This window comes from Solea senegalensis, linkage group LG18, assembly GCF_019176455.1.
Source record: "Solea senegalensis isolate Sse05_10M linkage group LG18, IFAPA_SoseM_1, whole genome shotgun sequence".
Lineage (NCBI taxonomy): Eukaryota > Metazoa > Chordata > Actinopteri > Pleuronectiformes > Soleidae > Solea > Solea senegalensis.
The window spans coordinates 5,633,140-5,648,139 of record NC_058041.1 but is presented as its reverse complement, the minus strand read 5'-3'; the positions used below and the strand labels follow the sequence as shown (position 1 = coordinate 5,648,139).

General features: G+C 40.8%; 1 protein-coding gene across 2 annotated transcripts in view; it reads left to right on the top strand.

The window, feature by feature from the left end:
* Positions 1–7,445, top strand: part of LOC122758930 (RNA binding protein fox-1 homolog 1-like) — a 319,477-nt gene extending 312,032 nt beyond the window's left edge. For both annotated transcript variants that reach the window (XM_044013335.1, XM_044013336.1), the window contains 2 exons: positions 975–1,223; positions 7,243–7,445. In XM_044013335.1, the coding sequence (XP_043869270.1) occupies positions 975–1,223; positions 7,243–7,422 (429 nt within the window). In that variant the 3' untranslated portion in view covers positions 7,423–7,445. The remainder of the gene's footprint in view (positions 1–974; positions 1,224–7,242) is intronic.
* The last annotated feature ends 7,555 nt before the right edge of the window (positions 7,446–15,000 follow it).

The window sequence follows — 15,000 nt, the reverse complement described above, 5'->3', positions numbered from 1 at the left end:
TGAATATATATTTGATTTGATTTGGTTGCCGTTACTCTCTTCTCCCGTTGTCATTTTTTTTTTTTTTTTACACCACATCATAAATATCCCAGTCATTTCCCCCACTATTCTCTAGACCTGACCTTTTCATTTAAAACAGTAGATTCAAATTGATTGGTTCTACTCTCAAAAGATTTCAAGTTTTATACATAATTTAGGGAGTTACTGTAGCTGCCCTGATGAGCCTGTTGCGAGCGTTGTTCTACAACTTGTATCATGTATATGAGATGATGTTTATTTTCTAACCAGCTGCTGCAAGAAATCTGTTTTATTTGCATTGGAATTTTTTATCGTGCCAAGAGGTAGCCTTCAGTGTTTGTAAAAAAATAATATATATATATATATATATATATATATACATATATACACACATGTTTCAAAGAACTTGACTTTGGGGCAAGAATACCCTGCAAGAAACAATAAGGCCATAAAAATAAATTAGGATAAGAGAGCCCACTCTCAGATGGTTCCTTTGAAGGCCAAAGACAGATTGAGATAAGTTGTAACTTGTTTTCATAGAAACCCACACTAGACCACTGATGAGAAGTGTCACATGCTATTACATGAACTTAGTTCAGTTCAGTTTTGTATAAAAACATAATTCTGCTTTGGATTATGTCGATTAGAGAGCCTGAAATGGAGAAGTTTGAAAACAGTGTTTCAGTCTGGACCGGCAGAAACAAACACCTTTAATGACTCAGTTAGCCTGATCCACTATCTGATTGTTTTTTTGCCCCTGACTCGACTAATAGGTATAAAGGAAAACCACTTACTTTCACTTTCACTTTGTGAATGGTCTGAAAACAGAAATCCTTGTTCTTGCAATTTAGCGATGCTGTTTCTCGTTAGTAGTGGTGCTTTCTGAAAACAAGCGAGCAATTCTCCTCACACCTCCCGTTTTTAAATCTCTCTGCTTTGTGAATTTGTCCACGCAGGGTAACCAAGAGGCCCCAGCTCCTCCTGAAGCCATGGCCCAGCCCTTCCCACCAGCCCAGTACCCTGCTCCGCCACAGAATGGGATCCCCGCTGAGTATGCCACGCCCCACACCCACCCACCGGCTGACTACACGGGACCAAGCACGGTGGCAGAGCACGCCCTCACCCTGTACACGCCGACACACACGCACAGCGAACAGCCGGGAACTGACAGCCACACCCCCACCCTCACAGCCAATACAGTAACGGTGAGTCTACGTTTTCAACCTGCTCTGAATTTGCCAGTTTATGAAATAGTATGAAGTGGAAATTCAATGCAACGTTAACACCTTAGCCTCAAAATGTCCACCTGGACTTTTGTGCTTTTGCCCATTTTTCCAGAATAACTTTCAATATCTGGCAGTTATTAACAATTGACTGCATGTTAAACTAGTGTATTAACAATTTAAAATGAAGAAAAACAAAAAGTTTTATTGAGAAAAACACTGTAGTTGTACACGAACGCCAGATTTTGCGTGTTAAATTCACAGACGTTTTTTTCCAAGTCTTTCCTCTCTGGTGACTAAGACTCTGGAACTGGCTTTGACGTGCAACTTCTTCAGCTTTCAGAAACTGTTGGAATTTTTCCCATGGCACAAACCGTCGCATATTTGCGGTAATTCAAAGTGCACTACGCGTCGTCTGCGATGCGCTCGGTGTTAAAGGGTTAATGGGCATCCATCCATATCCACTAACCTGTGCTGTATTTGCTCTTTGTTACTTTGGACCACTTATGCAGAGATTTTTCTTATTGAGAAAATGCTCAAATGTTTTTATTCCTAAAGGTTAAAGGTTAAATGTATGTTCTGTGAGACAAAAAACAAAAGTCTTTTTTCTGCTTTCACAACAACAGTAAGCTAAGGATTTCTTTATAAAGTCTTTTGCTGCAAACTCGTTCCCTTAAAACAGTGTACTTGAGTTTTGTGGGGTTTTATTGTACTCTGACACACACACACACACACACACAGCCAAACGTTTACTCTACTGTTATTTGGTGAAAGCAAAACAACATTTTGTTTTTTTGTGAAGATATTTCCTGCGGCAGACTTTTCCGTCCTCAGTCAGCATTTTCACAGATTTCCCACAGAGTGCACACACATTACCAGTGGCATTTACAGATAAAATACACTATACATAGATTATGATTAAAAACAATAACGTGTGTGATCTATTACTGAGAGATCACTGCTGTCATTTGTGCAGGGAATGTCCGTGCTCATTTTTCCAGATCAGATATGGGCAATTAAATCAAAGATTCCAACCCGCCCTTTTATCATATTTCTATTTATCATGTATATTTTAGCCATTACTCCCTGCTGTGCCATTCTGCTTTGAAGGTTTCGAGTTTAAGGGAGTAGTTATTTGAGGTTTTCCTCTCTGCACTCAGCTCAGCCCAGAGGCTTTTGTAGTTGGCGATTCGGGGAGAAGAATGCAGGGGGAACAGGGAGTGAATCCTCTTTTTGTCGACTCTAGGACTGTCTTTCTCAAGTTTCTTTGACACCGCACTTCACACGACATAAAACTTTAAAAAAAGTCCCCAAAAAAAAGTAGCCGCCTCTCAAGATGCACCTAATGAGCTTTGAAATCCAAGAGAATGCAATAAAAAAAAAAAAAGAAAAGTCAAATGAGACCGAGATGACAAAGAATAGCGAAAGAGAAAAGAGCAGTGATCACTTGGACTTTCACTAAAAGATCAAGCAAGTGTATAAATGCATTAATGACCTGTACATATACAGTAGTCACGCACAGGGACAGCTGTGTATTACTAAAAACTAGACATGCCGTGGCTCCATTTCAGCACAGAGCTGCACACGCACACACACACACACACAGTGCACACTTGTCTGCGGTTGAGGAGCCTTAAACCTGTCAGGCCCAATAAGATTGGATCATGCTGGGAAGGTATGGGGAGTGTATAGACACTGATGGCAGAGTTAGGGGGTCCAGCGCGAGAAGACATGGTACAGTCAGCATTACTGGGAGTGTTTTACAGTCACTGCGGAGAGTTTGTCACAGGCTATAATTGTTACTGTCAAGAGACATAGTTGCTGGAGGATAAAGGAAGAAGACACCACGCACCACTTTCACTGCGGGCCTAAGACACTCATATTGTCAAAAAAAAAAAAGGAAAAACCTGACAGAGCAATACATCAGGTTGATGCTGTGTTGGGTTTTTGACTAACAAGATGAGGTCAAAACCTAGTATATAGATGAATATGGCTTAAATTTATCATCTGACAAAAGGCGGCAGCTGTGCTGCGCTTTCAGCTCGGCTCGCTTGTAAAATGATCATGGAGACTCTCGCGGAGGGAAAGTTGGAAGCGCAGCGCAGCCCTGTCTGTGTCAGCTACCATGCGGCTAATTGAATGACAGGCAAATGGTGGAACTTGGAAACAACAGTACCCACAGCCACCAAGGGATTATATATATATATATATATATTTTTATTTTTTTTTTCCAACCTCCCTAAAGTTGGAGCTGCAGACCAGTATTTTTCTACTTTACCACCGTATTTGAAAGACATGGGACGATATTGGGGAAACATTCAAACTTCACACTGTACTGCTGGTGATTACGCTTTAAATGTGATCAATTTAATTCCGTACAAATCTCTTTTTCCCTTACATATTTATAACGCCGTGTCCGTCCCTCGTTGCTCCTAAAATGTTGAAACATTACATAGAGATAGTTTAACTGCTCTTGGTGGATGGATGGTAGATGAAATATGGTGTTTTGATAACAGGTGATTGTATATGAGAGCAATTAAAAGCCTCGTCTGTGTTTAGAAATGGGTTCTGGTGCATGGATTTGAATACCTCGACACCTTTCATTGTCATTGCAGCGTTCAGCTTCCACATAGAGGGAGGATGTTTCAGGTTTTTCTGCTTCAGTTTCGTCCACCGGCTTAATGGACGTGTTAAGCTAAATCACTGCGATAATCCTGTGCTAAACCAGCAACTTTAACCTTAAAACAGTTTTGTCTGCTTACATAAGGCCCACTTTCTTTCTCCCTCCCTGTGTCTTAGTCTGATTCCTGGTGAGAGAAGACTCTGTAGTCCTCTACGTCTCCGGCAGATCTAATAGCTGGTAGCATCAGATTTCTCATCTGATAGCTTCTGTTATAGGCCTGAGGAGGCAGACCGCAGCTGCACTGCTGAGCTCAGCAAGTAACACACACACACACACACACACACACACATATACAGCATACGCACATGCTCCCTCATCTGGGAGATCTCACTGGCTGTGTAATCAGGTGGTTGTGTTTAGGGCAGTTTGGGGCGATCCGGGCTGTGTGTGTGTGTGTGTGTGTGTGTGTGTGTGAGAGAGAGAGTGTTTGTACATGCACACTGTGTAACGGTTCCCTGCTGACAGAGAGGAAGCATATCGTGCTTGTGTACAATGTTGTTTGGTGCAATTATTTCCTCTTCCTGCCTGGCTGTTCACATGGAAGGAAGGAAGGATCGAACGAACAGACGGACAAACGGATCGTACGGACGAAGGAAGGAAGGAAGGATCGGAGGAAAGAACGAAGGAAGGATCGAAGGGAAGAACGAAGGAACAAATGAACCAAGGATCGAATGAACGAACAGATGAAGAAAGGGAGGATCGAATGAACAAACAAATGAAGGATCGAAAGAACCAAGGAGCAAACGAACGAACAAACAAATGAACCAAGGAATGAACGATAGACAGAAAAGAGAAAGAAAGACTTCCTCTGTGTGTAAATGTAGAATTCAGTCTCTTTTGTCTCGGAACATCATAACAAAAAAGTCAAAAGTTAAAGATGTAGATAATTGGCCATAATCCGTTAGTTTTGTTGGAGATACAGACGCAGAGTCTGTTAACCTTGCAGGATGTTGTTGTTTTTGTTGTTGTCTTTTTATGAACACAAAAACTGTGCTACATGGAGTTGTAGAGGTGCTTTGGTGTCTGCGGAGACAGATTGTGAAATTTGAAAGATACAGCTATAGATCTGTCGAAGCAGAGTGTGTGTGTGTGATGTGAGATTAGGGAAACTTGCTTTTCTTCTTTTTCCTCTTCCTTTAATCAGCACTTAGCTCGCATGCATCTCTAAACTTATCTTTCTTTTGTGTTCTCTCCCCCTCTCTCTCTCATTAATGCTGCTACCTCCAGCACTTCTCTCTCATTGATCAGGGAGGTTTAGCTGACATCATCGTTCCATTGCCATCTTTTTCTCTCTCTCTCTTTTTTCTCCCTCCTCCACCCCATGATGGTTTGATTCATTATGTTCATCAACTCATTCTGCTTCTTTTTTCTCCTTTTCTTCTTTCTTTTTTTTTTTTTTGCTTCCCACTGCAGACGGCACAGCCAGCACAGCTTGAAACATTTACGACTGCACAGAAAAGCTCTGGTTTTAAGAGGTCAATAAAATAATTCACACAAACGAGTCAAGGTCTAGCGGTTCAACAATTATTCTCTCATTTATTTATTTATTTATTTATTTAAGTTACAAGCAAAAATCTAAACTAAAAAACAGGGGGAGAGAGGCAGAGGTTTGGTGTTGCTCTTATAAGTGGAACAATTTCACTTTTGTCAGTCAAAATCCCGCTGTTGTCACATGATTGACCAGTTGAATAATGGCATAAATTGTGTACAGGTTTTCTATTATTATGTGTTGGCGTCACACAACGATAAAACTAGTGACTGGCTCTAAAGTTGTGGATGAACTGTGTATTTTTTTTTTGACTTGATCAAGTCATGAAACCTTGGAAAATGATTGAAATAACAAAATCAAAAATTCAGAATAACACTTCAGTCGTTACAACCAATCACCAAGTTTAGTCACTTGAACACTGTGCCAAGTCTTTTATATCATCATCATCATCATCATTATTATTATTATTATTATTATCATTATTTAAGTCATAGCTATTCTCGTGTTCTTCCATATGGAATCCTCTGATACATGAGGAAAATAAACAAATTACCTTAGTTTTTGGATGATAAACACGACCAGGTGAGTTAATTAATGCTACATTTATTTTATTTATTTGCTCTTCTGTCATGTCTGACTTAAACTAACCTCAAGTTGTTCCATCGAGGCTGATTCGAGATTGACTTGCAGCGACGAACGTGGCAGCAAACAGTGCCGGTCCAAGCCTTTATGGGGCCGTAAGCAGACTTCGATTTGGGCCCCCTCACCATCACATCGGAGTCGCCTGTGCTTGACTGTTATCCATACAGATATGACACAAAAAATTGCGTTAATTATAGTTCCTCTTGTTTTATTTAACATTAGAGAGCAGTAAAATCACAAAAGTTTTGGCTTTTAAAACTTTGAAAGCAAATGTGCACTAAATATGCAGTTATTACTACAAAATAAAGCTAAATAACTTTAGATAAACACTGTTTACAAAGTCACAAAGTCAAAGAGGGTCATCTACGACACTAACTTTCTTTCTTTCAAAAAAAGAAAGTCTTTCTTTCAAAAAAAAATGATGAATGAAATGCGAGTTTAAAGCAGGTGGCCGTTTTCTTAGGGAGGGGATGCAGCGTGGTTTAATGCAAGCATTGTACTTCCAGTGTACAGTTTGGCAACATCTGTAATAAATCTCAGCAGCGTGGATTTATAGTGTACATCCCGGGAAATATTGCAGTGGGAAAGCTCATAATTTAAACTGTTGGACTGTAACCAAACACAATTAATTGACTTGTATTTGCTCCAGTGTCGCTGATTCTGACCATTCCAAGTCATCACAGGTCGTTCAGGGACAGGGAGTGCATTAATAGCACAATTTTCAAATTAAGGTTGAGAATATTCTGTCTATAATGTTCTATGTTTTATTAAAAAGCTGCCTTAAAGTGTGCTTCACCACTAAAGTGTTGTAATTATATGTAAGTTTTATTAACTTTTGGAACATGCAGTGATCATTGCAGACGGAGGAGCTACATAAAGTCGTTTTAATCCCAATAAAGACGCACGAAAAACTTTGTATGCTCGATAAATCTGTTGTGATGCTGTAAAAAAAAACAACAACTGATGCCTCTTTACAAGGCTCTTGACGTCTTTTGTTTTTCAATAGATGAAATACAGGGAATATTATTTTAGTGCTGTATGCAGAGTGAAAGTAGAATTGAAATCACACTTTTATTTAAAAAAAAAATGCCTTTTAAGATTGTCGTGTTTTATATGCAACACGAGTCTGAGACTTCTCACCTGCGTTTCTGTTATAGTTTCCATAACTGTGTGTGTTTTACCCGCAGCAGGCGGAGGAGGCCGTACAGACGGAGGGCTCCCAGCAGCTCCACCTGCAGGCCAACGACTCATCCGGGAAGCAGCAGCCCAAGAGGTTACACGTCTCCAACATCCCCTTCCGTTTCCGAGATCCTGACCTGCGGCAAATGTTTGGGGTGAGACGACAACACACTTGTATGTGTCAGTGATGAGTTGAGCTTCATTGGAGAACTGAGACGGGGCCGAACATGAACAAGGAGACGTTAACAGTCGGACGTCTTCTGTCAGTCTGCCTGTGAACCCCAGAGTTATGGTTTATATAAGGTTTTGGAGGAAAGGGGGAGAGGGGAGAGACGTCAGGTCAGGATGTCTGGCGCCTTCCTCCGCTGATACCTGGAGTCGACTTTGGGGAGGACTGTGTAGTTGTGTTATCGCTCCTTCTGCAAAGATATAACGAGGAACACTCTGTAGACAGATGATGGGGTGCCAGGGTTGCACAGAGGCCTTTATGATTTGCCAGTTTCAGCTGCTCTATACTGAGGTTTGCGCTTAGGAAGGAATTCTAAGCTTTTGCTGCTCACAATACAACACGAATAAGGAATTCAGGGGAGCGGTAAAAGTTTTATCCAGGAGTTAATGAATTGCATCGCGCGTACACGGAAACATTTATAAATAAACACACAACAACTTAACAAGGCAGTAATTTATTCAACGGTCCCTCAGCCAAAGTTCTCCAGCGACACCCAGGCGCAATAACAGTCCCAGTGAAAACCAGGCTTTTAACTATGAAAGGCGATTATATCGTCTTTAACTGCACATCATTCTGTCTTCGCTTGTAAACACGCGCCTGTCGTCGGGGTGAGGACAACATCTTGTGTCCACTGTGGTGTCAACATGATTAAGATTGCCAGAGTGAGTATAACGTCTGCACTCAGTCATGGTCTGATTTTACTCTGTTAACTTAGCAAAGACCATTAGTGTCATTTTTGAGGGAATAAATGAATGGCTCGGTCGTAGCGCGCGGTTTAATGGTCACGTGTGTCTTTACGACTACTCAGCCAATTCGTGGTCAAGGAGCGTAACTATTAGATTTCATACAATTACATTTTATAAAACCTTCTTAAGTATTAAATTATTTTTTATATACTGAGCCTCGTGTACGCCAGTGGTCGGCGTTTCGATTAACTACCTTTAACGTTTGAAGGGAATATGTCTAAATCATGTAAAATTCAGTTATTGGAAATGAGTTTTAACATTTAATTCACTTTGTCCGTTTATTAGGGGGAAATGATTGGTGATGGTCGGGGTAAATGGGAAGTGAGACGCTTCATCTTCATACTTTGAAAAACCAGATCCTGCTACTGTATGTTTTTTTTTGGTTTATATTTCTAGCAACGTTCACTTTTACTCCACCACATTTCCTCTAACTTGTCTTTGTTACTCGTTACTACCAAATCAAATCAGAAGAAGAAGAGTCTGTATTTACATAGATCTTTTCTAGTCTTGATGATCTGCTTTACCCATTCACACGCTTCAACATGGGGTTAAGTGTCTTAAGTGTCCTTTGATACTTAAGTACAGTAAATGTCATATACTTTAAGAGTTCTACTTAAGTCACATTATAAAACCGTAATGTCTAAGTAAATTTGGTAAAGTTTCCCTTTTAGGTACTTTTTACAAGACAGTGACACTAAGGAAAGAAGGGAGAATTGACTTTTTTGAAGAACGGGGGGGTAATTAGTGGAGAGAGAAGTTTAAACTGATGGTTGTTGTATTACTGTCAGTGTCAGTAATTGAATTGTATGTAGATTGCCATTTAATACACATTAGGCGTTTGTATACATTTAAAAGTGGATTTTACACCTGACTCATAATAGCTGGTCCCGAAGTAATCGACTGGTCACAGTTAAGAGATCAATAAAAAACTAGGGCTGTCGACATGAACGCATTAATCACGATTAACTAAGCGCCAAACTGAACAGGATTCTTTCTTTTGTAATTACATGTAGTGAGAGGAGGGTTGTGGGGTCACATTATGTCTGTGTGACACTGTGGGACAAAAAATAGTTGATGTGTGTAAAAAGAAAGTTAAATAAACTCAATATCATTCTTTGCATATTCTAATAGGACCTCAATACATCACCTGCATGAAACAGAGAGGACAACTAAACTTAGATTTAGATAAATTGAACCTTTTTGGTCAAGTTCATAAAGTTATTGTCAATTCAGACTTTGTGATGAAAATCACACAATTAAATGAAATTCTGTGAGCAATCATGATTAAGAATAAAAACCCCTTGGTTCACATTCCCAGCTGGATGTGTCTAAATATGCTGTAATGCAGCAACACTGAGGGAAAAGTTACTTTGCAATTGAGAGTTTTCCCTTCACCTTATATTGTACATGCAAACCATCCAACTCATATGCAGTTATACACATATACATATACATCATGCACCCAGTCTCTCAGGGGAATCAGAGTGTAATCACAGGTGATTCTCGATGATGTGGGCTCATAAACAACAGTTCCAAAAGTACTGAGAAGTAATCTTTGTCGTGGTGTCTGCAAATAAAAACACAACAACACTTAGCAAATGAACATCATTTAAAAAATATAACAATTATTGCAACATGCTCTGCTGTGCCGAGTAATAAATAATTCATATTATTCTATAGCGCGTACCCTACAGGCCACAGTAACACAGCACTAGTTTACACTCAAAGTCTTCTAACATACACACAACATTAGGACAGTTTAAGGGTTTTTTCCATTTGCAGGAGGAGCCAGGGATCAAACCCCTGACCGGCAGATGACCCGCTCTACCTCCTGTTTCACAGCCGGCCCACGCAGAGATAAAAAAAATAGCAATTATATAATTTACATAACATCTTGTCTTGCATAGTCAGACTTATCTCTACACTGCGAGATAGGACTGCAGCCATTATCATTCTGTTATTGGAGACTTGAGTGGTGCTACACTCGGGATGCAGGGGAGAAAGAAGCCCAATGTGAGGTGCTTTGTGTCTGTGTGAGTGTGGCCAATGGTGGGCTTGTATTAGTGCTGGTCATTATACTTTGCTCATTTTGCAGATCAGTGCATGATGCCACAACCTACAAACAAAATAATGAAAATAACAATGAACCCTTTAACACCTCAGCCTCAAAATGACTTTTTTTGCTTATTTTAACCATAAAAGGACCAGGAAATGTCTTGAATAAGTGCTTTTGCCCATTTTTCCAGAATAACTTTCAATTAAAAATTACAACTGGCTTCTCAGTATCTTTCCGTTTGTGTATTTACGGTAATGCAAAGTGCACTTGTCACTTGTGCGTTGTCTGCGATACGCTCGGTGTTAAAAGGTTCACTTGCTCACTTGACGTGCACTTGCTTGTACTTCAGTCGTGTTGTCATTATGGTAGTTGGACACCAGTTGAACATCGCATTTGCACATAATTATAGACCCCAGAAAAAGTTTAGATGGAATCACTGTTCTTTTACAGTTGACATGGGACAGACAAATGTTCTCTTCATGCCTGAAAGAGGAAGGAAAAGAGAAGAGACAGTGACAACCAGTTCCAGAAGTGCTCCAAATACACACATGAATAATGACTCTCTGTGTGTGTGTGTGTGTGTGCATGTGTCTGCTCAAGTGTTTACTAATGATGCACTACCGGCGAACACGCACAAACGCACAGACACACGAGTGAGTATAGATTTACTAACACAAATTTGGCACTTGCATTTAATATAATAGAGGGCTGGAGATTTACTCCACTCTGACACCACCACCACCCGCGTTCTCCATTCCTCTAATCGAGTGGAACATCTGTTCCTGCAGGCACTCTGTTCCAGGAGGAGGGGAGCGGGCCGGCCCGCCTTCCCCTGGCCTCGCGGCTCCTGATTTGGGGGGAAATGGGAGGGGAATTGAAGGGTTAGTGGAGACAAGTATTTAGATTCCACAGGGGTCACAGGGAAAAGACACAGGGTCCGACTGCTTTTTTTGGACTTCAATTATGAGTGTTTTTGCTTGCATGTTCTATAAAGGAATAATGCCAAGGAATAATATAGAGTGATCATAATTTGGGACTAAAAGTATCAGTAAAAGCAGCTTCCTCCTAAGTTGCACTCATGTTAATACTAATACTTCTACAACTACTACTGCAGTCCTATATGGTTAAGGAAATGATATGTTTCTTTGCGTGTTTAACACATAATTGTTCATGTAAGGCACCATTACAGTCACATGAATGACAAAAAGAGGATGGATTTAAACCCATTGTCTCCAACAGGCCCCACCTGTACACCTATTATCCTTTTTTGTATTGACAGTAAACCTGTAAATTAGCATAACAGTTATACTATCTGGTGACAGGCCTGGCATTTATTTTCCAGTATCTTCTCTGCTTCAACTTGAGATGATGAGAAATGTTGTCCACCAGCTTTACTAGCAGGTATAATACACAGGTGACAGTTATGCAGCAGTATGCCCGCTCCATGCTCGCCGTGTTCTTCTGTTAATGGTCACTGACGTGGCTTTCTTATTTGTCACTTCAGAGAAGCAGTGCAGCACTTTTTGAGATATTGTGTTTGGTGGCCATCTGCTAGCAAAGGATGAAGCCGGCTGTCAGGTCTCTGACACACACACGACCACTTGTGTGAAACACTGCTTTCTCTTCTCCTGCCTGTTAATGGTCCAGCTTCAGGGATTAATAGTTGTGGGCAGGCCAGCGCCACTGCAGTTGAGATTCCATCTGGACTCTGCCGTCGCCACAATCAGCTCCAGTGGCATTTTCCTCCGTTGACTCAAAATGGGACTTGAGAGCAACTGGCTCAATTTCCCCCCAGTACGTTTCTGCGAGAGCACCACCACAATGCAAACAAAGGCAATAGCGGGGGCATTATAGCAAATGGAATTCTGTGTCATTTCAGCAAAAGCTGTAATAGAAAAGCAATATAAGCCATATAGAGAAGTTCAATCAAAGGTGATGCAGCCACAAGCTGGAGGTCTGTCTGTGAATTACACAATAATACACAGTAATACTCCCTCACACACCTCTGGAAACCAAGCTCAGGCCACAGAATTAAATCCAGATTGTCGGGGTACAGCGGCAACAGACACACAAGGCAGGAAAAAGTGCGACGTCGGAAAGGAATAAAACTGGGTTCATTACCCAAGCTTATTTGAGTTTAATTCATAATTAGAAAAACACATTTGGAAGGAAATTACCAAGCCAGGGAAGAGGGTTTTAATGGTAGAATGATAATTGGCATTCACAGCACCACTTCACTGATTCAATTCTCCCATTCGCTAGATATGGCTGAAATCTGTAATCTCGTTCTCCACCTCAAATCATTTCCTGAGACTGAAAGCTCATACTCGTTTACCAACACATCCCGCGTTATATGCATTTTTACACTCCCCAAACAGTATGGAGGCAATTCCAGTCTGCACACATGACACTGTTTGTCTGATGTTTTTTTCATAAATGTCTTGCTGTAATGTCTGATGCATGAAACCAAAAGGTCTGTCTTTCAGTGGATTTAAACTATAGAGCATAGATTTATTTTTACGTCAATAAAAGTACCACTGTTTTGATACATTTTTAAGTAAAAGTACTGGTCTAAAAAGTGTACTGCAGTGAAGTAAAAAAGTAGCTCGTTTAAAATGTAGTTACTTTTTTAACAAGGGGTTCTTTCTTGTGTCGTGCAGAAAGGACAAGGGGACACAAATCTCACATGAATAGTTTTTTAATTAAAGGCAAACCTTTACAAATGAAAGTGCTGACAAAATAAAATATGTAAACACATAACGTGTCAGTCAAAATGGGTCAAAGGTCACAAATGCTTTAACTTTCTCACTCAGGGACCTTAATTAGTGGCAATTCACCCTCCTTGTCATTCACATGTCCTCATCATTCATTCACCTGTCCTCATCCACCTGTCCTCATCATTCACCTGTCATCATCATTCATTCACCTGTCATCATCATTCATTCACCTGTCATCATTCACCTGTCTTCGTCATTCACCTGTCCTCATCATTCACTGCCAAAGTTTTCAGTGCTTGAATGTATGTATTTTTTAAATTGAGGCCAACATTTTTTTACTCTGTAACGGATGTGATTTAAAAAAACATGCTTAAGTCAAAGTAAAATTACAAATTTAAAAAATGACTTTAAACACAAAAAACCTATTTAATCATAGGGGATGACTACTGGTTTCAAAAACAAGTCTATTTGAATGTAACTTTAAGTCAATGGGAAAATTAGCTTCTACTTGTGACTTGATTTGTTGGTTAACATTTTCCTGTGGAGTTAATGGTCTCAGTCACCACTGTAGGGTTTTCTGTTACACTGTAAACTTCTTTACACTACTGAACTTGCGGGTTAAATACGTCAACATGGCGCCGGCCAAATTGCAATTCTCGAGGCTTCAATGCGCTTCACTTTAGATTCTCGCGGTTGATGTCGCGACCGTTGCCACTTGATCCAAACCCACTCCCAGGTGCCTGTGCATTTAGCCCCACACAGAGTGAAACTTCATAAGCTGATATGCAGCACCGCTGCAGTCCCATGAGCCTCAGCTGTGTTTAATTAATAAGCAAGCACTTAGCGAGCCTGCCGCAGCAGGGTCCTTACGGTCACATTCCCTATGGTAGGGGTCCAGATGAGTCATTAGACACTAAGCACACATACATGTGCACCGGGTGTGTGACGCATACGCATGTATGGTATACAACGGTGTGTGCGTGTTCACGTGTGCGTGTTTGAGGTGAGCACCAGGGGTTGGATTTTGTGCTAATGGAGTTTTAATGACACCTACTCCTGTCTAATCACCTCTTCTGGAGGCTTCCAGCATTCCAGGTAGCCCTATGTGTTCCCGGCAAGGGAATTCTTTTTAATGTCTCCTGTTCATGGCTACACTCTCATTTGCCTCCCCAATTATTCCATAAGGCTCCACTCTAACCAGCTCTGCCTCTGAGGAGACAAGGTGTAATTATAATCTAAAAACCTGCTAATTTACACCTACATATCAGTGCAGCGTTGGAGCCATTTTGCACTGAGTGGGTAGTTAGAAAACCTGAGCTTTGCCATAGCTGTGTCCCCCCAGTGCTGCGAGCGTGTTTGCATTGATTAAGATAATTACAATGTTTAGAATAGAGAGGCACAGCGATATAATTTATCGCTTGTTTACCGCGAACGTATGCAAGAGTGGTCATTTTTGCAGTGTCATCACTTTGGACATAATTGTAACTAGGGTGCCCTGACCGCGGGAGCTTTATGGCGCTATATCACAAGCGCATAATCATCGTCTGATAGTCTGAGGTTTATTACAGCAGCGTTTCAACCTGCTCAATCGGTACAATGTGTAGAAAAATAATGCAGCATTTATCTGTGCGCGAACAATGATATCTATGAAAGCTCACTGAGGCTGATAAACACTTCTCAGCCCCTGTTGAAAACAGTACTAATTTGGACTAATGGAAACAATCGTCTAAGACACCCCATTGGACACCAAACACTGAAATAGAGATAGATGGAGGAGGGAAGAGAGCAGGGAGAAAAACAGCGACGATTGCAAGGGAACGTGCCGCCAGGATCTTTGTTGTTGTGATTTCAATTTCAAACCAACACAGAGCTACACACGATAATCTCCTCCAGCAGTCCAGCAACATAACTGAAGTGAATTCTTCAGGGCTCACCTGCGATGACCCTAACTCACTATTCCACATTCATTGTATTCACGTAGAATCTTCTCCTGTAAATGCTGTAATGTTGAAGTGCTG